The 21,716-nt window shown below is 38.7% G+C and overlaps 1 protein-coding gene across 7 annotated transcripts; it reads right to left on the bottom strand.

Annotated features, from left to right (window-relative positions):
* Nucleotides 1-269: 269 nt before the first annotated feature.
* LOC139946110 (uncharacterized) lies at nucleotides 270-19,736 on the bottom strand. Of its 7 annotated transcripts, XM_071943715.1 has the most exons (12): nucleotides 19,222-19,736; nucleotides 15,898-15,971; nucleotides 15,396-15,437; nucleotides 12,173-13,521; nucleotides 10,753-10,824; nucleotides 8,265-8,321; nucleotides 6,426-6,512; nucleotides 5,083-5,214; nucleotides 4,431-4,597; nucleotides 3,373-3,482; nucleotides 2,441-2,551; nucleotides 271-1,388 (listed from the first exon to the last, which is right to left on the bottom strand). In XM_071943715.1, the coding sequence occupies exons 1-11, from the start codon at nucleotides 19,317-19,319 to the stop codon at nucleotides 2,448-2,450; spliced, it is 2,292 nt and encodes a 763-aa protein (XP_071799816.1). In that variant the 5' UTR covers nucleotides 19,320-19,736; the 3' UTR covers nucleotides 271-1,388; nucleotides 2,441-2,447. The 7 variants fall into 7 exon arrangements, with proteins under 7 accessions (XP_071799818.1, XP_071799816.1, XP_071799817.1 ...); XM_071943717.1 differs by lacking the exon at nucleotides 3,373-3,482 and having other exon boundaries at nucleotides 270-1,388; XM_071943716.1 differs by lacking the exon at nucleotides 10,753-10,824.
* Nucleotides 19,737-21,716: the final 1,980 nt, after the last annotated feature.

Genomic DNA, 21,716 nt, shown 5'->3' on the forward strand with positions numbered 1-21,716 from the left:
GTTTGTTGTTGAAATGTTCAAACTCACGACTTGGTCCGTACATGTACTTTGCAATTGTGTTTACTCTACGCATTACAGGCAAAGTCTGCCTCGATTGACGTCACGAACAGCGCCCTCTCGGGTCGGGGTCTACTCTTAAATTTGTAAATAACATAAGAACTGATTTTTTTAAAACCTCAGTTAACTGTTTATTCACATTTCACTCATCAAAACACATATATTAGTGACAAAAGCTTTATTTTGAAAAAATACCACTTCCAGGTGACTTTAATTTTCATTGGCAGCGAGTTTTCTTTAGACATGGGAGTCACCCATCAGCTTTCTTTTAGTACATGACAGTCTGGTCCGCGCACACATTGTCGTTGTCTGTCACTTTGATTCTCGAGATATGAATCAGACCTTCTGAACAATGTGTAGCGACACCATTTTATATTTTATTTTTGCGACGACTCATGTTTTTATGCGCAGCAATTTCTTTAAAATGTTTGTTTTTGCGGCAACTTTTTCTACGTGGCGCCTTTTTGTGTGAGGGAACTTATTTGAGGAGCGTTGACATCTTGATATTGGAATATGATGACTTGCAACTGGCAATGAACGACAACAAAAATATACATTGGTGTTTTATATAATAACTTTTAATAAGTTAAAATCAGTTGTCAAAATGATGACATAAATAACCACTCAATTTTGAACAAAAAACCATACCAGTTAAACCGATGATTGTCCTTTCCACTTTTTTTTTTTAAAGAAAGCTTTGTTTTCCCAACAAGTTCAACGTTTACAAAAAAACACAATACATTTGTTTCTAATTCCTGCAAGTCTTTCCTTTCGTAAACTGTTCAGAAAATATTTCAAAATAGATTGAAGAGCACTATATATTATATAAATTTATTTTGCCAAATGAAAATATAGTTTAATTTCATTAGATAATCCTCATAAATAACTGACATTATCAGACTTCTTGCATAACGGCCATCGCTGTGGTCGAACAATAGAAACCTGCATGCTTCTGCGCGTCGCGCAAAACGTTGATAGGTCTTCATGCAGGCCTGGGATTCCATCTTTGCAAGGGCAATGCCATTTTCATTTTGCAAGTGGGCACTTCATTTGGAAAGTATTTAAGTCAATGGGAAACTGTTGAACGGACACCAAGGCCAAGACAAGAGGCAACAGAGGTCATGACCTCCGTTTAATTCCAGGCCTGTCATTGACCTCAGCGAGGGCGCCATTTGGGCGTGTAACGTCATGTAAGGGATCTATTGTGACCATGCCCTGCTTTTGAACGTGGTAACAAAATAGTAGGGCGCCCTCTCACTGTACATATCATCCACGTTATCTTAGATTTCAGAGCACAAAGAAGATGCATCTATCTAGGAGTTATTCTGGTCCTGTCAATAAACAAACAACACAATTAATTAAGCAATAAGTTTAACACTGATTTAACAATTGCATCGGGAGATCAATGACAATAATTGCAAATTAAATTAAATTCAAAAACCTTTACTGGTCCTAAAACTAAATAGTTACAAAAGATTAGAAAGCTCTATATAATATTTTTTTTTAAATACACACCAAGAAAGATAAGTAGGCCTAAGTTCATCAATGCAAAGAAAAATAATGCAAATTATTTACATTACAAAAAATCAGACATTGTAAACAAAAGTCATACAAAACATCATACATGTATAATTTGAAGGAAAAAATGGAAATAATATAAAGAAATGGAAAGTATAAAAACACAACAATTTAGCACTGAAATTGGTATTGCACAAGAAAATTGGATGCAACCATGATACGCCCTGTAGGATAGTGAACACAAGCAAAACACAGTCACAAAAAATAGTACACATTAAACAATAACACATTAATGCAATGTTGACATGATTGTACATACATGTGTATGTAAGGCGTGAAAAATGAGGTACATTGTAAGCATTTAAATCGAATTTGAAACTTTGCATTGTGTGATTCATTCATTCATTCATTCATTCAATTCATTTTTATAAAAAATCACATGGCAACCAAAGGCTGAAATGAGTTATACAGGGGGACAACCCACCTACAATGTTAAAACTTTGAAACAAAACCATTATTAAAAACAGAGCAGGACAGGATAGCAAAAAATGACCAGGACACCAGTCAGAAAGCAATACACAATATTACATGGTATTTTCGGCTGGCAAACAAACGAGTAAAATGTTAAATTAATACCAAATGTGTTTTAAGGCAGCTTAGGTTCTCCGGGATTCAAGCCCTGTTCATATTTCATGCGAATGCAATACGAATTTTGACGTAAAAAATTCACAACAAATAATTCGCATCAGTTGAATATTGTGCGCAACTCCTCGAAACATTCGCAGCGAAAAAATTTTTAATCTGCATAATATCATAGTGGGCGCCATCCCCGGCCGAAGGCAATACATGTACTCTAATTACTTACTTATTGTTCATGGCGTGGCCATTCCTGTCGTATGTTGAGAAAAAGTCGACCTTCTTGGTGGCACGTTCTCCCAACTGAAACTGGAGTTGGGTTTTCTTTTGTTGCGCGTTTCTGTTTGAAATGTACAATACAAAACATTAATTATAGGGCGTCGTGGAGGCCGAATAAAAGCAATGCAGACATCTGGGTACTACGAGTTTAAATTCACTACGTTCGAACAAAATCTCAATCACTTTTGTCAAAAAACAACATTTCTTTTAAGCTCGACAATGCAGGAGTGCCACTGAACATAGCACGCTCCTTGTTAAACGGGAAAGTACACAGCATACGTTGGTTTTAAAGTTACTGGAGAAAAAAAACACATCAATAATATGCATTGCAGGCAGATGATACAACTTGAACCATTCTATCTAACTACCGGGTCAGACTTGACTCGGTTCCAGGTCCCAGAAATCCGACTCATTTCTTGGTCATTTTGACCCGGAATCTGTGTAAAAAATGATACAGAAACAGGTCAAGTATTCATAGAATCCGAGCTAAAATTACGTTTATATTAAATGCAGTTTCTGGGTTAGCCTGATCCAAACGGGGTCAGGGACCAGGAATCCTGGTCAATTCTCTGATCCGGGAGTTAGTAGAATGTGCACAATGGTCGAAATATACATCCATAGCCGAGAGGCCAGGTAAAATAAATAACATGTTTCTCGTCTGGAGTTTTGTTTCTCTCAAGATGGCCACCATGTCTAAGATGGCCCCGTGTCACAAAAAAGCCAAACAATCGGCGAGGCATCCAAAATCGGAGCGGGGGACGAGCAGCATGTCATTCATTTTACTTGGTCTAAAACACATAGTAAAATAACATAAATATTTACAGTAAACACACTGATCTACAAACACACTTGTTAGTCTCTACTTGAAACACAAAAACTCACGTGTCGGCATGAGTGTTAGAGGAACTGACGTGGATGACGATGATTGGTTGAAGTGTGGGTTAGTTTGTTGGTGACTAGTTGCTCCAGTGTTCGACATATACGGTGCAGTTCTAAATTATAAAGGAAGTGGGGACACTATAGTCTCTTTGTGTACAAATGCATTATTTGATCAACATAATAGAATACAGTGTATACTTCATAGGCCGTATCCGAACTGGCGGCTACAGCTACGGCTACGACTGCTGCTAAGGGTGTTGCTAGGGAGAAGTATTCCAACGCATGGTGGACACGGAGATCTAGCCCAAGCCGTAGCTGCCATTTTGGACACGGACTTTCTAGAAATGTCATTGACTGCATGCAAGACGAACTCAGACTGCTAGAGTAACTGCTAAACTTTATCTAACATTAATTTACATTATGCTGACCGCAAAGAAGGCGCTCTCGTTTCATGTTTAGGGAGAAAATAATGAGAAAAGTAGTTTTTGAAAAACTTTAGGTCATGAGTACCATCAAGTTGCTCTTAACATTTTTTTTGTTCTGATGTGTAAACTGAAATAAATTCAAAATTGCTTAATCTCTTGAAGTCCAAATTAAAGCTGATATCAACAAGAGTATAACCAGTTATCACATTTTTCAGTGAGCAAAAGTGGCATTGAATATTAATAATGGACATACAAAAATAGTACAACTTAAAGTGCAATTCGATTAGTCGGTTCTAAAACTACTGATTAGTGCTGTGTTGTTTCTCGTTCGTTAATATACATAATATTATATGTATTTTGTGTTCGTTGAACATTGTATTGTAACCGTTTTGTGAACATTAATTATTCAGGTCATTTGACAAATCATTTTCCCTAGTCATTCAGTTTCACCAAATTGTTTATTTCACTGATGAGAAAAGATACCCGCTGTATTAAAACAAGTATTTTAACTGTCACCGTTCAAATAATTATACATGTTTGGTTCCGCCACCAAAGGCCCCTTTTTCCGTTAGCCAGTAATAATGTTAAATATTGATTTTTAAATGATAATAAAATTATTTTTAATTCCTCTCTTACGTTGACCTTTGTTGCTTGATTTGACCTTCGAGATGCTCTTTCCACACGTAAGCATTGTTGATGCTCCGATCTGATCGATGGCTCTTCCCAGAGCCCGCCCTCTCTTGGTGACCTGAACTTGGATGACCCGATGACGTATATTTAGGGAGCCCTTGCCATTCCACCGGCTGGAAATGTAAAGTTTGACCAAAACCGAATATCAAACAAAGAACGAAAGACAATAACTTTTATTTGATTACAGGAAAAATTACAGGAAAAATTACAGGAAAAATTACTAGAATAATGCACAAGCTTACCAGACGGGCGCAAAAGTGGCAACACATGCTTCACTTTGTGCAATCTTTAAGCCATGTCACTCTAGGAAGTTTACAAGCAATCAGTTCCAGGCAGTCTCGCATCAAGAACAAAAACAAACCTTCAAATTTTTATGCTAATTTCCACTTGTCTTGGAGACAGTAAAGAAAGTATTAGAAAAAACCGCTTTACTACCGAGGTGTCCCTTCAACGCAGTTGGTTGCTTCCAAATTGCCTGTAAACAAATTGCCTTGTGTGACAGTGCTTTTACGCGTTAAAATTTGAGTTTGTTTTGGGGGTTAATGCCCCCATGCACCCAATTATTTGTAGCTTAGATTTGTATAAAGTTTATGCCTACCGGGTTCTGCGGATTTGCCGAGTGTGTAAAGAGGTAGTAATGGTGTCCGTGCATCTTCTTATGAGCTGTCTCCACTGCACGCTGTAAGGAAGTCTTGCCCGCTAGAGGGCGGAATCCAGGTGGGCCTCGATGCTGTAATTTAAAATGGAATAAAAGTTAGACGTATTGTCAATAAATGCATTATTTCAGATGTTATGAAAGGTGCCAGGTGCCAAGGCCCCCAAAAGGTGCTAAGGTGGCGATGTCAAAAAGTCCCAAAGGTCCAAAAAAAGGTTCGCATAGTCTTGAGACAACCCTCAACTAATATCTCAAAACAACCTGTAAGAAAAAAAACATTTCCTTTAAGGCAGTGGACACTATTGGTAATTGTCAAAGACTAGTCTTCACAGTTGGTGTATCTCAACATATGCATAAAACAACAAACCTGTGAAAATTTGAGCTCAATCGGTCGTCGAATTCGCGAGATAATAATGAAAGAAAAAACACCCTTGTCACACGAAGTTGTGTGCTTTTTGATGCTTGATTTCGAGACCTCAAGTTCTAAACTTGAGGTCTCAAATTCAAATTCGTGGAAAATTACTTCTTTCTCGACAACTACGTCACTTCAGAGGGAGCTGTTTCTCGCAATGTTTTATACCATCTATTTCTCCCCATTACTTGTAATCAAGAAAGATTTTATGATGATAAATATTTTGAGTAATTAACAATAGTGTCCACTGCCTTTAAATAGCAATGTCTCGATTTTGCCGTTTAAAGTGCAAGTATTACGAGAAAACCAAAGAACCACAAAATGTACTAAATGTGAGTTTGGATGATGCAGACCATCGAACACAGAAGGTTTCAAAGTGTTTCAAAGGCAACAATACAATCGGGACTCCAAAGTCTGAGTTTAGCGGCTACAGCTACGGCTTGGTCGCCGTTTCGAGGTATAGGACGTCCAAGCCCCAGTCTTTAGCTGCAACCATAGCCACCAATTATGATACAGCCAAAACCATAAGTACATCTGTCTCCTATATCGCTGTCTGGCCCCCAAATGTAAACCTGTTGTTACATCTGTATGTGTTCGTTATACAACACATACATCACTGAACTTCTATAGAGAACATACAAATAGTCGTAGCGTAAAAATAGTCCACCGTATAAATCAACTTAAAAACTACAAAACTCGTGCAAATGCAGTTCGACAAAATGTGACTCAAAGCACATTACCCTTCACCTGTATGCTAAAAACCCTCAAAAAATCAAAATAAGTGGCGCGACACAATAATTGTGCAAACAAAATTAATAATTAAGCTCAGGAAAACTTCTTCTGTTAAGTACTGCTGCTTCGTGTCCCGACTCACCACAGTTGCGCTGGAGTTGGCGATAAGTTTCTTGCCCAGTGCTACCGAAGCGATGCGTTCGATCTTGCTGGATCGTTGACTGGAATTCTTTATTGTGATGTGCGTCCAAAAAGAGAGTGCAGCAACAACGTGAGAAGAAATGTGGTTTAGAAATGTGATCTTAACTCAGTTTGGTGTTAAGTGACGTAAGCAGAACCAACGGGCAACCATTGAATGAGAGGGTCTCTTTGATTTATTTTTGGTTGTAACCCTAATGCAAAAGCACAAAACAAGTTTATTGGAGGATTTGGGACTTGTCGTTTTAAAAAATTGCAACAGTGTCAAATGCCACATCAACGCTCGTTAAACTTGCTTCAAGTTCGTGTTGCCCAATGCTCTAGTCATTGTTTTGCCCGAGTTCATAAAAAATGCCTCAGTTTTTGTGTGTGTGTGACACCGTTTGCTTGACACGCAATCAAACTGTTAGCTCGTACATATTTTGCTGTTAGTAATCTCTAAATTTGTCCGTCAAACAACAAACCACCACATAGTTATTTTGCACTTCGTTAATACAGCATAGCAGACTTCGAGGTAAGCCCATTATTAAAACAAATCCGGCGTATAACATTAATGTTTCAAAAAGACAGCCTTTATAACAATGTGATTGTTTCACTACTTGTACAAAATGTGATAATACGGTACGAGATGTTAACAATATAATAATGATACGGTGCGAAATTATACATGATATCACCATTAGTTATCTTAAGTTTGAAACACATAAAAAAAATGTATTAATAGCAACAAAATAATTCTTGAACTGTAAGAATATGTTTGCTTTGAAAGTGAGTTTTATTTACAACCATTAGTACAGTGGCTGATCTCCGCCAACAAATAGACACCTTTTCAGTAGGGCGTTATAACGCCCTAGGGCGTAATAACGCCCTAAATTACGGCGTTATAACGCCCTATAACAGGGCGTTATAACGCCGTAAAATTAGGGCGTTATAACGCCCTAATTGAGAAATAGGGCGTTATAACGCCGTAATTTAGGGCGTTATAATGCCCTGGGGCGTTATTACGCCCTAATAGGGCGTTATAACGCCGTAAAATAGGGCGTAATAACGCCCTACTGAAACAGTGTTTATTTGTTGGCGGAGATCAGCCACCGTACATTAGTCCTCAGTGTGGAAACCAAACACACAAACCAAAGAAACTGAAATATTGCAATGTCTGCCTTCGAGCTAAGCTTGGTTAGATTGTCAGTGCGGTGCTATGTTATACCAATCAACAACAGGCAAATAGCTTTTCGAGGGTTAGCGTTAAAGCGGCTGTTAGTGCTAAGGTTTTAACAAAACATTGCCAGCATTGCATGGACAAAGCTAGCATCAACTTTTGATAAACACATGCATAATTTCAAATCTTAACAAATTTGGTATACGATAGTACATGGTGACAATTGTTTTTCTTTTAAAGTTTTTTTTCTTTGAATACGTGTCTTCTACCTCTTTATTTGTTTAATTTTCTCTAAGACATAATGGTGTGTCTGCAAAAAATGTGGTCATTCCCGAAACGACCGTTCCCTGCTGTGGCTCTGGCTTACGCTCGGGCCAGAATCGTGTTATAGAAATTGCCAGAGCCTTCATAGGCTGGAGCAGGAGTTTCGAAAACGGCCAAATTAGCCAGCGTGAAGTGCAAAAATAGTCTGACCCTCTTGGGGTGTACTACGAATTATTATTCGCAACTGTTACACAGGGAGCAAGACCAAGCGGGGTAACAGCATGGTCAATGTGTTTTGTGCTTGTTGTTAATAGCCTGCCGGGCACCAGTCACACAATGTACCCCATTAAGGGTTCATACCTTGGGCCTCGATGGTTTTCCCTCGTGATCATTCCTTCGTTTCGTATCACTTTCCGTCTTCAAGTGAGCAGCCATGCATAAATACAACATCACAAAATATTTAGGTGTTTTTTAAATTCATTAATTACCTACCAATGTGGTTGTTTGGACTACAGCAGAACCTTTGATAGTCTCTGTCATCAGACTTTGTTAAAAAAACTTGAACTCCGGTATTTCCGGACATCTCTTAGCATGGACCAAATCCTTTCTATGTGATCGATTTCAAAGAGTGGTATTTGGGGGACATTCTGCGGACTGGATACCAGTGGAGTCTGGAATTCCTCAAGGTTCCAGTTTTGGGCCCACTTCTTTTCAGCGTCTACGTTAATGACCTACATCTTCATGTAAATTCATCCATTGGTCAGTTTGCAGATGACACCTTCATATACCACTCTGTGAATTCGCAGGAACATGAAACAGTTTTACAAAATGATCTGGATAACCTTGTAAGTTGGTCTCAAAAGAATGCTCTGACCTTGAATATTTCCAAATGTAAGGTTTTATCTTTGAACCGTAGCAGATCTCGAACTAAACCTACCTACTATGTGCAGGGCCAGTCTCTAGAAACAGTTGACAATCTAAAATTGCTTGGAGTTACATTGTCTTATAATAATATGTCTTGGGATATGCATGTTCAAAACACAGTTTCTAAGTGCAATAGATTACTTGGTTTTATCCGCAGTGACGCTGGTCATTCATTACTTGAAGCTCTCTTGCAATTGTATAAGTCTCTGGTTTTGCCTGTGTTAGACTATTGCACTCCAATTTGGAATCCATATTAACAAAAAAATATTGTGGCTGTTGAAAAAATTCAACGGATAGCCACTAGACTGATCCTTAAACAGAGACGCCAAGATGAACCTTATGAGTCTAGACTTGCTCGCTTAAATCTATTTCTTCTTAGTAAACGACGAGAGTATCAAAGCCTATGTTTGATTTCTAAATTGCTTATTAATGGTCAAAGAGACAGTGTTCCCATCTTAAGTTTAATTACCATCAACAGCAGGCATACTGACAACGGACAAGCTTTGTTTTAACCATTTATCATTCAAAAAAACCTCTATCAAAACAGCTGCATTTTATCTTTTCCAACTAAGTGGTCTGCTCTACCAATGATGTTAAAAACTCTCTGCTCACTGATAATTTCAATATTTTTAAAGGGAAACTAAAAGTTGCGGTTTATTCCCGATAGATCCTTTTCTAGCAGTTTTGTAAACTGATGTTTTTTATCTTGTCAGTTTTTCTTGTTGTCTTGCATCCATGTTTTGTTTTGTCTTTGTAATTTGTTAATTTGTGTCTTGTTTAGTTTGCATGTTTGTTTGTAGTTTTTGTGCTTGAGTGTATTTAATTGCCTGTTTGTCTTGTTTTGGGTTTTTTTCGCTAGTTTGTTTGTTTGTTAGGTTTTTTTTGGGGGGGGGTTTCGTTTTTTTTTCTTTTCGTGTTTTTGTTTGTTTGTTTGTTTGTTTGTTTGTTTGTTTGTGTTTGTTCGTTAACCTGTTTGTTATGTGAAATTGTTTGTCTTTTTGTCTCTTGTCCTTCCAGGATTGTTGTTGTCTTTCTGTTGTCCTCAGTCGTGTAGTACTTTGTCTTCTCTTTTACTGCCCGTCCTCCTTTTTTATATCTTGATGTATCCCCATTTTTACTGTTTTCCAATCCAGATGTATATATTTATATATTTAATGTTTTTAAGAGTTTTATCCTTTACGTATAAATTATTTGTATTTTTGTATTTTTATGTGAATTGCCAAATAAATAATAAATAAATAATAATAAATATTGGTCAAGGTTTGTGGGTAGTTGAGAGTCGGTGAAGTAAGCCAAAAATCTTTCAAAAACATTGTCCGCGTTCAAATAAGAATTACTGATTTTAGGAGCAATTTGTTTTAACATGTATTAGGGAAAACTCTAATGATAGAAATAATAACTCGGTTAGGTATTAAGAAGTATATAATGTTTAGGTCATGCATGCTGAGGATGGGTTGGATCCAGCGTAGAATGAAGAATGACGTAATGGGTTCATATAAGAATGACGTAATGGGGTCATTCATTGAAGACTGACGATGCAGTGTTCACTGATTATTTTACATGTCCATCAACAATGTCAATTGGAGGCAAACGTAAGCAATTCATGGCATTCTAATTATATTTACAACACACAAACAAAATGTGGTTTGTGTTCGCTTCAGAAGCTTATGTCAAATTAACCAGGACAACCCCAAAAGTACTTCTTATACACACATGGTGGTGCGGCCTTCTTTTGCTTTAAGGCAGAACAATTCTTTTAATTAAAGGTTTGAATGATGATAAATGACGACTAAGCATGCTTAATGTTATAATATTTATGAACACAAAATTAAAATAGTCGTCGTTGTTAGATGATGGGTCTAGGTGCAAGACCTATGGTAATAGGGTTAGTACACAGCAATGCCAGTCAGACGAGGGACAATACCTGCGGCGTGTTTCCTTTAGGGAGTTCTGCTGCACCTCTGTCACATCTTGATATTGCACAATTGAGCGTCTTCTGTGATCCGGATGGTAAATATACAGAAAACAACCATAAAACAACTTCTGGTTCTCTAAGCGCCCTCTGTTGACATTACTCCGAACGCAACTTCTTTAAAAACAATAATAGCCAAGTTGACATCTCCTTCAGAAAATTTTTGAGATCTTAATTTGAAAATTTTAAACACAAATCACAAACCACACAAATTGTTACATAAGGTAAATATTGTGTGTGACAAATCATTGAGCAATGGAAATTCAATAACATAAAAATGGTCTTCGTTTAAACTAGGCCTATGATAATTATAAGTGTGTAGAAAAACAAAATCATCACCCATTGATGGGGAGGGGGGAATGTGGAAGAAGCAAACGGGTACCAAATCATATATAAAGGAATTTCCTGTCGACAAAATATTTGTGCATTGCAAAATTTGAATTACGTTTTTAAATTCATAAAAACAAGAAGAGAACTTAAAAATCACTTCAAACATGCACCGATTTGAGAAAGTACTTTAAAGGGACGTGAATCCCAAGTACATTCTCAAAAGAACAACAGTTTCGTCTTGCACAAAGTGGTGATTCCAATAACCAATAGGTGAAAGTATTCGATGCAAAGATGGTGTACAAATTTGTGAAACACTGAAAATCATCCCTAAACCAGATCAAATCAAAAGTCACTGGAAAGAAAGAATAATGTGAACCAGGGCTTAGGATGAGGCCTGGACTTGGTGCAGAGACAGTCTTCCCGGAGCAAGGCAAAGTACGGAGTATAGAAGGTCTTAGAAGAAAACAAATTGAATGTTCAGAAGACACATTTTTGAGTGATTCGAAAAACGCCACCAGACACTTCAACCTTTTGTAGATGGACTTACGAGGCCACCGTAATATCGGGGATCCATCAGCATGGTGGTATTTTGTATCAAATCTAGAATTCGCTGCTGACTCTGTACGATCGTGACAACGGAGATGGATAAAATTTTATAAAGTTAGGCAGTTTCCTTTTCTTGAGCAATGTAAAGTTGCACGGAATATAAAAACCATATTGCAAAAATTAAATCATCATTACTGTTATTATGGGCTTGCAACAGTTAATACAGTTATTCAAACCAATTAACAAATGTTTATTTGAAGATGAATATTTGACCAATGTAATTCAAGACAATGTTAGTAATGATAACTATGACAGCATACAACACAACTTTATAGCGCTTTATCTAAAAGCATAAACCCAAAAAGCGTGTAACAAGTGTAAAAGGAAATACTGTTGGATCGCACCAAAAAAAGACTTAGGCCCTAAAGCACAATCTTTATACATGGAACACGACCAAGATGGGAGCAATGATAATGATCTGTAAAGATGTACCCACCTTAATTAATCTCGCCTCTTCTGCCGACGCAGTGCTACAGGTAGGCACGCCATCTACACTCCCTCCAGGTGACCTCTGCTTCGAATGCATCATTGCACTCTCCCCGTTAGATCCACTGTCCATCTGTGAGGGTGACGTCAATGACACACCAGACCCCGGGCTTTTAGTTCCGGGCAGAGAAGGCAAAACTGACCTGCTGGTGTCCTTAGTTCTAAACCCATTCTGAGTGACCCCTGATTGTCCGACTATTGAGTCTGTTTTATTCTTTATTGCACTGTCTAAAGGCGCACTTCCTCCTGCATGTGTCCAAGGAGATATGGTTTCTTCGCGTTCAGAGATACCACCGATTAGAGCTGCGTAGACGTTCGGGTCTCGCTCGCTGGACAGACCCACCGGGCCGAGCCGGTGGACAAGCCGCGGTTTACTGGACAGCAGATCACCAACGCTCACACTACCTGAGTTTGGAAAGTCAAAGCCGAGACTGGATGAAGCACTGCTCCGTTTCAACCGCTCTTCCATCAGCCTGAGAACTGCTGATTTATCTGCCGGTGATGAATTCATCTTACTGTCTCCACTTGGACTATGAATCTGACTCTCGCCAGAGTCTCTACGAACAGGAGACCCAGATAGGTTACCTGTTTCGTCTTCAGCCCCTTTGGGATTTGAATTTGTATAAGATAATCTGACGCTTTGAGGTGGGGGAGGTGATGGGATGTCTAGGGTCTGCCGTTTCAAATCCACCGTGGATTTTGCGGCGGAGTTTCGGATCGCCGCACGGCGCATCTTGGACGATCTGTTTCCGCCATCGGCGTAAGAGTTTGCGGAGGCAATTTTTCTATTCTTACTTTCCGTCCTGTCAGGCGGTCGCGTGGGTGGGGCACTTCGCACACCACAGCTGGGTCTTGCGGCCACTTTTCCGGTACCTTCTTCTGGGGTTGCCCATGTACCAGCACTTGCATTGCTACCCGTGTCATCAGCACCCGGTCCATGGGGGCACTCGGACTCCGTGTACGCTGTCGAGATTGCACGACCTACCATTGAGCTACCACCATCAGAATCTGCACGTTCGGTCCGATCCACGATCGATTTCTGTGTACCACCGGAATCCGGGTTTTCTGATTTGAGAACATTTTGAACGCCTTTATTAACTTCTCGTGTCCTACTTAAATTTTTTGTTTTATCCGACGTCCCATCTTTGGTCGTTGAGGGAGCACTTTTCGGTGTAGGTTTTAGGTTTGCTGAGAGACTGCTGCTGACGAAATCTTCGAAATCTTCGATTGTTGAGCAGTGTGTACTTGTCCAACAAAGATACGGTTGCCAACATTCCTTTTGGGTGCTTTTCGTAGTATCTAAAGGAGAAAATGTTTTTCATATTTTAACTTGGATTTGGACCAAATCATGGTGAGCATCTGATTAATTGTACCTGCTTCGTATGACACTCCAATTAGATTGTTCTGACGTGGACCCAATCATAAGGCCTGCAGTAAGCATTAACAACTTACTAAGCACGAACAAACTTGCTGAAAGGGAAGGTACACTATTGGTAATTGTCAAAGACCAGTGTTCTCACAGTGCGTATCTCAACATATGCATAAAAGAACAAAACCTGTGAAAATTTGAGCTGTATTGGTCATCAGAGTTGGGAGAATAGGTGAAAGAAAAAACAACCTTGTTGGACGAATAATGTGTGCTTTCAGATAGGAATAAAAGACTTCTAGCTGGAAGTCTTTTATTTCAGTAAGAATATACCTTTATTTCAAAATCTATGTCATTTCAGAGGGAGTCGTTTCCCACAATTGTTTTATACTATCAACAGCTCTCCAATGCTCGTTACCAAGTCAGTTTTTAAGTTAATAATTGTTTTGAGTAATTACCAAACGTGTGCCTTCCTTTTTATTTAACAGAAACCGTTTACAAGACAAAATTCCATAAAGTTTACGTCGTTTAATTGTGATCCGTTGTTGCCCAGCACTCATGTTTTGCTTATAGCAAACAAATTTGCTAATGAGTATTTGCAGCTTAACAGCTTTATTAAATTAGGCTTAGGATTCCATGTCAGGGTCCGACCTTTTTTCCGAAAGAGATTTTCGGACCCTTAGGGAATTAAAACCCAAACCACAGTCCAAACCGGGATTCGAACCGGGTCACAGAAGTGAAAGGCAGGGGAGAAAACCATTAGGCCAACTTGAACGCCCAAAATATATTAATCAATTAAGACTATGCATACAAAACAGTGGTTTCCTTAGTAAGTTTGTTTAAAGGAAAAGTCAGCTTCCAAATAAAATCATTCACGAGTGTTTCGTTCATTGGCAGTCACGCAGAGTGTGTTATATCCTTCATGCCTAATATTCGAAATAAAAAAGAGAGCAACAATCAAGACTGATAGCAAGAACGAACGTCAAGGTAACTATGAGAAGGGTTTTTCCAGGTTGTTGCAAAAAAAAAAAAAAATAAAAAAAAAAAAAACTTGCTTGAAAATACAACTGTTCGGGCTGTGGAGTGCCATATATTCTTTATTATCCCCGATGCAAATTTAACATCTATTATGCCATCATTGTGCTTCGTACTGTCGTAATGAATTAAATTACAGGGCAACCACGAACAGGGTACAAAGTTTGCATCAGTGACCCACTCGACCTACGGCGGCCGACTTTGTCAGATTGTTTGGCATTAATATGTCGTTGTCTAAAACACCACTGTGATATCTCATCGTTATGACTGTCACATCCGTTTTTAATGTCACACTAAAACACTAAAGCCATTCATGGGAGACAAACTGCCACTTAATGTGTTTGGGTGTTGTAAACACCCATCTGCGTAATGTTCCATCATCATAATTTTGTATGACAGTTACATCACTTTAATGTTACATAAAACCCATTCATGTGAAGGAAACTGCCTCATAACACGTGTGGGGATTAACATCCGGATACTTACAACTTGGCATTAGCTTTGTTATCTTAATGCTGTTTTAATTATATTTTTCCAATTTAATAACAGCGATAAGCAAGACACATATTTAAGCCGAAGAGGACAACCGTATTGAAATATGCCATAGTATTAACAAGTTTTTAAATAATATCCTAGTTATATAATGCAGGCTAAAACTCTTTATCCAGGTTTATTTTTGTCAAAATATTCTAGGGAATATGGCAAACTAATATACATATTTTGTAATTTCTTAAAAAATTGTGTACAATAATTACAATTTCTCACATCTCACCTTTTTTCTTCTTGTTTTGTTTCTTGGACCACGCATCAATATCTGCAGGTTGTTAAAATTATTTTAAAAACCAATGAAAGTTAATAGATAACCAATTATGTAATTACAGCTGAAGATATAGGTCGGTATTGAATTTACGAATGTATCGTCGCAATTGGGAAAATAATAATCCCATGAGTCGACCCAATTACACTTAAATCTGCTTACCATAATTCCACAGTTATTATTTCAGTTTTCAAGAAATTGGGGAAAAGGAACATGTGAATTTGAACAGCTGACAATGACAAGCCTGCGCAAGATTTTACTAAACCTGCGTTGTAATCTGAATAGTAATTAATTTAAGATATTTATATGTAGACTATAACATTCTTGCTACCTGAACACGCGACAGATTTATGATTTGATTATCACAAAGGTTCCAATCAAAGATTCTAATGTCTATTTTGACCGATTAACCTAAATTTAGTGCTTACAGTACAAAATGGGTCCAATATCAACTTACCAATGGACTCGATGTCACATCCATCATGATCACCACTCCATCCCTTCAGCGTTTCCCAAGGCTCTGCTTTCACCCTGCAAAATGAAAACACATTGAAGCAGAAATTAGGGGTTAGTTTTGTTTAAATTAATTATGTATATCACTTATTGACAGATCTAAGAAAACTATACAAAGACAATAGTGGCACAGAACAAAATGTTCGGTTTTAACAGGCGTATGCAAACAAGATGAGTCTTGCAACAATTTGAAGATGACAGAGATATATGGCGCTTCCCTATTGGTTGATGAGAAGAGAGTTCCACATTAGTGAGTCCCTCAGCAGAAGGAACTGTCACCAAAAGAGCGGCATGCTAGTTTTGGGGATGGGGCATGCAGCCTGGGATGAGATCAGTATGAGATTTGAGGCCATTATCATGAGCATTTCGGATTTTGTATAAAACAAGGTCATCATACAGACACTGATTAGATGTAAAGAGATATGCGTTTTAGACGAGAGAAACCATCAAAAAGCAAGGAGTTTGGAGCCCCCTCTCAGAACCATTATTACCCCCACCCAAACACACCCGCATTTGAAACTGTTGTAGATCAATGGTGCTTTCTCATTTTGCAGTTTCTCCAACGCTTATTTTCTAGCATTACATTAATTCCATTACTGTGTGCAAATAATATCACTCTAAACGGCGTTAACCCTGTGTCCATTAACAATGCTACTGTTGTCAGACACCAGCCCTATAACAAACAGATGACGTGTTTCACAAGTAAACATCATTTAACCGCAGGCAAATGTCATTATAATCAGTATTTTGTAAGGTGTCTCTGCTTGTGGGTATTATGTGATGTAATTTTGTTTTAATAGTGGGCAGCGAAAGTTGTGCGTTTCGGTTGTGTTTCTTCGTCAAGCTCATGATGTGGGTAAAACAAACTGTCCGGCACATTATAGTGACGTCCGTGCCCAACCACAACAATTGCATTTCTACCAGTTGGTTACATCCTATTATGAGACTTTTGGAAGAATTAGTCAAACATGTTCAAACACTAACTAAAAAGCAAGTAAAGGAGAACTCATCATGTTCGCATGACAATCTAAAACCACACAGTAAACATTCTATAAAATGTTGGCTTAATATTGTTTTGTGATATGTAGGGGTCGGTGCCCAGAACCTTTAATTCACTTTGAACACCTTAACGACCACATCTTCGACTCAAGGTCCTGTTTTGTGTACGAAACACCAAGCGGCTAAATAAAACGCTCCAGTGCAAAGTCACTTTGCAGATTTGCAGACAAACGGTATCATGTAATCTTATCATATCCAGCATTTCACTGCAACGGACCAAACAAAAGGCTGGATCAATATTAACGGTGTGTTTATGGTTGACTTATCGATATTCCGTTCAGCTCGGATCTTTTAAAGACACCATTTCTCTTTAAACGTGTACCGGCGCTACCGGTACAAGGAAGCCGCCATTTTGGCACATGGCCTTGCTTCGTCTTCTTTCGCGCTAGTTTGGGCGTTGCAATTTACCGCATGATTTTGTATCCGCATGGTAACGCGTTCGATTCAAGTTTATAAAGGCTTCTATGTCTACCTATTTCAGTCTAAAGTTCATTTAAAATGTACGGTTAATTAGTGCCATATTTAACTGTGTTTTAATTGACATCTTTCGCGGACATGATATCCTTGATAAAAGATCGTCGGGTATTTATTTGTGCCTATAGCTGCGGGAACTTTTAAGTTGCCATTTGTAACGCATTTGAAAGACGGATTTACTCAATATTGTGTTTTTGTCAAACAAAGGCTTATTTGACTCATGTACATGTAGCCTCAACGCCCAATTATTTCTTCCCATAATAGCGCTTCACAAAAAACATCTTTGGACTTCCCTCCCATATGGCACTTCACATGAAAACATCTTTGGGCTTAGATAAGATTGGAATACCGTGACCCAGTGATATGCAATTTGGGCCTACCAAGTTTCTAGTAACACCTGTATATTACTTCCTACGGTTTCTTTGAATTTTATTCAAATTTCAGCCACCTAATACTCCACCATATTAAAGGCAGTGTAATTACTCAAATAATTGTTATCATAAATCCTCACCCGATAACGAGCAATGGGGAGAGGTTGGTAGTATAAAACATTGTGAGAAACGCCTCTGAAGTGACGTAGTTTTCGAGAAAGAAGTATTTTTCCACGAATTTGATTTCGAGACCTCAAGTTTAGAATTTGAGGTATCGAAATCAAGCATCTGAAAGCACACAACTTCGTGTGACAAGGGTGTTTCTTTTTTCATTATTATCTCGCAACTTCGACGACCGATTGAGCTCAAATTTTCACAGGTTTGTTATTTTATGCATAATTATGTTTAGATACACCAAGCGAAGAGACTGGTCTTTGACAATTATCAATAGTGTCCATTGTCTTTAATACAAGCCAATTACTACAGACGTGGACCTGTATCAAAGTTGAAATTGAACCCGACTGTGTACACATTGCCATGTTAGCCTGCGTGTACTTTGCCTGAATGAAAATAAACATTTCGTCCAGCTATGTCAAAAACGATATCTTTAATATCAACTAGGATGTTGTCTTAAGGAATCAAGGGTCCAGTTGATAGTTTTGGGTAGAGTTTAAAAAGGTCAAGTTTCAATGGCGACAATATGGTTTACCGTTTCCATAGTAACATGTGAGCTTTGATACCAACTTGACCTCTGAACCCAACGAGGAAGTAATGATGACTATAGTGCTCTGATTTTCGTGTGGGTTTTGGATGAAAGCAAATGTTTGATACTTGTTTTGTGTTTGTCTGACCCTTAGAATATTTGGCAGATATGTTACAATATTTCTCTTTTATTATATATTGGATGAGGGTTTACAACCTTGCGAATTTTCAGAAATATTAAGGGGGACTCGTTTCGATTCTGTCATACCGTTGTGGTTATTTTGTTTTTACTGGTCAGCCGGACCATATCTGGCAATGTGTTTCAGATGGACTGTCCGCTGACGTTCCAACCGGCATTTGGCCGGACCACCGCTAAAGCCTAGAGTCGAACCTGCCACTCAATTACGAAAAAACCTTCAATGTTTGTGTGTGAAAATTGAAAACGTCCAAACATATCATGCACGGAAACAAAATGACAGTAACTGAACATATATACCGCATAGCGGCCCGGTGGGATTCGAACCGGGGTCACAGGGTTGGAAGGCAAGGCAAGACACTACACCATTCTAAAACGATACCATCTTCAAAAATAACAACATAAACAATTAAACAAAATTGTTGATGTCTAATTGTCACATGCTATTCGTGATCTGAAAACTCACTTTGAACTAGCTGACTTCCCTTTACTCGACGAGGATGCAGGAGTCGGACCCTTGCGACTCGAGGAGGCAGCCGACTTATTGGAGGAGTTATGCCACATCCTGTGAATGTCAATCCAATGTTATCCCTCTATATAATAATAGTCAACCTCCATTCTTCGAGTTTAGTTAATCTGTCACAGTAGGCCCACCACACTGTCCACAATTATATCATAACTGTTGTCACAAGTTTGCTGCACGACGAGAGTTTTTGCAGCTACCGTCAGTTGGGCTGCAGTTTCCTCGTGTAGTTTTGCTGGCCACTGCTATCTCGTTAAATGTTGCCAACTTCATTGCCTTGAAGATATGGCTGGACTTGACGATATAATATCCATATTAATAAGCATGTCTGGTGATAATGTATAGACTACGGGTTCACTAGCTGCATTTGGAAATTCATAAGAAGACCAACTGAACAACCACCACTACACTAGTCCCGTATATTAAATATCCACAGTCGAATGAACACTTTACCATCAGTCAGCCGTTGTTACTAAGCGAAGCCTTGTATGTGTTGTATGTCAGAAAGTGGGATCCATTGTCACGTCGTTCAATACACTGTAAACACTTTGTGCTTGAAGACCTTTTGTGTGCCACAATAGTAAAGTCGTCAGACACAAATTGTTGCGCATACTGCCAGCGACTAATGAATAGAGGGCCTACACTTACAATTTCCGTCATGAGCACCCAGTGGTTTGACTTTAATTAGGGGCGGGGGATTCTAAGAATTATTGGAGATGCTGCGAGATGGAACCGCTATGTATTTTTTTTTTAAAGATGTATAAACATTCAATAGATGGAAATTTGCATCGGGGATAAAGGATATTTGGTTTTACCTATATAAACCGATATGTGTAAGCATTGCATACCCAGTACTTACCCGAGCTCTGTGAAAAGAATACCCAGGTGGGATTCGAACCCACGACCTTTGTAGTGTATTAACATAACATTTAAGCATTCTCAAGCCAACAGTTCGTCCATGATGTTATCTTATGGGCAGTATCATATGGACGTTAAACCCTTGCTCTATTAAGGTTAAACAGTAAATTGATAATGAAATTATAGCGTGCAGGTTGGATAATTGGTTTGGTTGCTCCGGAACGAAACTAAATAATTAATGTGTTCCAACTCACCTGCAACTTGGATGCCTGCATGCTTCGTATTCGTAAGGGCAAGGGCAAGGGCAAATATTATTTGTTTTCCTTGATAAATGGCAACATATGAGAATTTTAAATTTCTACCCTTGTATTTCAAGGGCATAATGGACTGGAGGCAATCGCCTTCTTGCCTCCGTCCGTGAAGTATCGTGCCCGCTTGGACTGTAGCATTATTATTTAGGGCATATAGCTTATGTAGATAAACAGTTGCATGACATTGTGTACATAACCCGCACTTGTTTTTTGTTTTGGAAAGCTTTTTTTTTTTTTTTTTTTTTTTTTTTTTTTTCAAGTCGACTGCCGGTGTCAGATGCAATTGTGTCCAACATGCAATGCTGTCCGCTCCGGACACTTTTGCATATGCAATCGTGTTCGGGCTATGCAAAAACCGTCCGGCGGACATGTACATGTATATGTGCGCACGTAAGCGAGCGTGCAATGCACTTAAAGTGACGACGTATATATAAATTATGCAGCATGAATATTCACGTATTTTATGATTGCAGCGCTACCCAACGGCCGAACATTTCCCATGTCATTCATGACATGCACTTACTTAGCTTGTAAAAGAAATGGCGAACGTGTTCCGTCGAACAAGGGCGTTTCATTTTGCACGGGGGCAGACACAACTGCATATGCAAATGTGTCTGGGCGGACACAATTGCATTATGCAGCAGCGTCCGGGCGGACACGATGGCATAATGTAAAACCTTCCAGCGGACATTATTGCATATGCAATAATGTCCTCCGCATAGTATTGCATAGAGGACATAATTGCATGCGACACAGGCCGTCTGATGGAGGTGATCCTTCCCTAAAAACAAACGAATTTCACCCTTCCCCGCCCCCTCCCCCTCTCTCTCTCTCTCTCCCCTTCTTTGTTTCTTTCTTTCTTGTTGCATTTTTAGGGGTGTTTGTTAGTGTTGGGCCGCTTGTTTGCTTGTTTGTCTGTTGGGGTGTTTTTGTTTGTTTTTCTTGTTTGAATAACTGGTTTTGGGTGTTACAAGTAAATGGACCCGTTGCGTATGACGTCACAAGTCCAAAAGCGCCCTCACCGAGGTCAATTAAGACTTACCATTGGCTGAAAGTACGCGGTGCGTAAACGCTTGCCCCTTTGCTTGCCAACTAAGGTTGGAAAACTATTTAGAAAGCCATAAATGCAAAGCAAAACTTGTTGACAAAATGTTACACAAACTATTCAACAAGTTGTCTTAAATTTGATGCAACGAGTTACTTTTGTTGTTGTTGTTAATTGAATTGAAACTTTGCAGAAAATGTTGAACTTTGACACAACTCAGCCGT

This window comes from Asterias amurensis, chromosome 13 (genome assembly GCF_032118995.1).
Source record: "Asterias amurensis chromosome 13, ASM3211899v1".
Taxonomy (NCBI): domain Eukaryota; kingdom Metazoa; phylum Echinodermata; class Asteroidea; order Forcipulatida; family Asteriidae; genus Asterias; species Asterias amurensis.

Bases quoted from the DNA above. Each gene is read 5' to 3' on its own strand.
- LOC139946110 (XM_071943715.1), bottom strand. From the start codon at position 19,319: ATGTGGCATAACTCCTCCAATAAGTCGGCTGCCTCCTCGAGTCGCAAG. The intron at 15,438-15,897 runs GTAAGTTGATAT...AACAACCTGCAG, and splicing joins ATGTGACATCGAGTCCATTG to ATATTGATGCGTGGTCCAAG. The intron at 3,483-4,430 runs GTAAGAGAGGAA...TTTATAATTTAG, and splicing joins ATCAAGCAACAAAGGTCAAC to AACTGCACCGTATATGTCGA.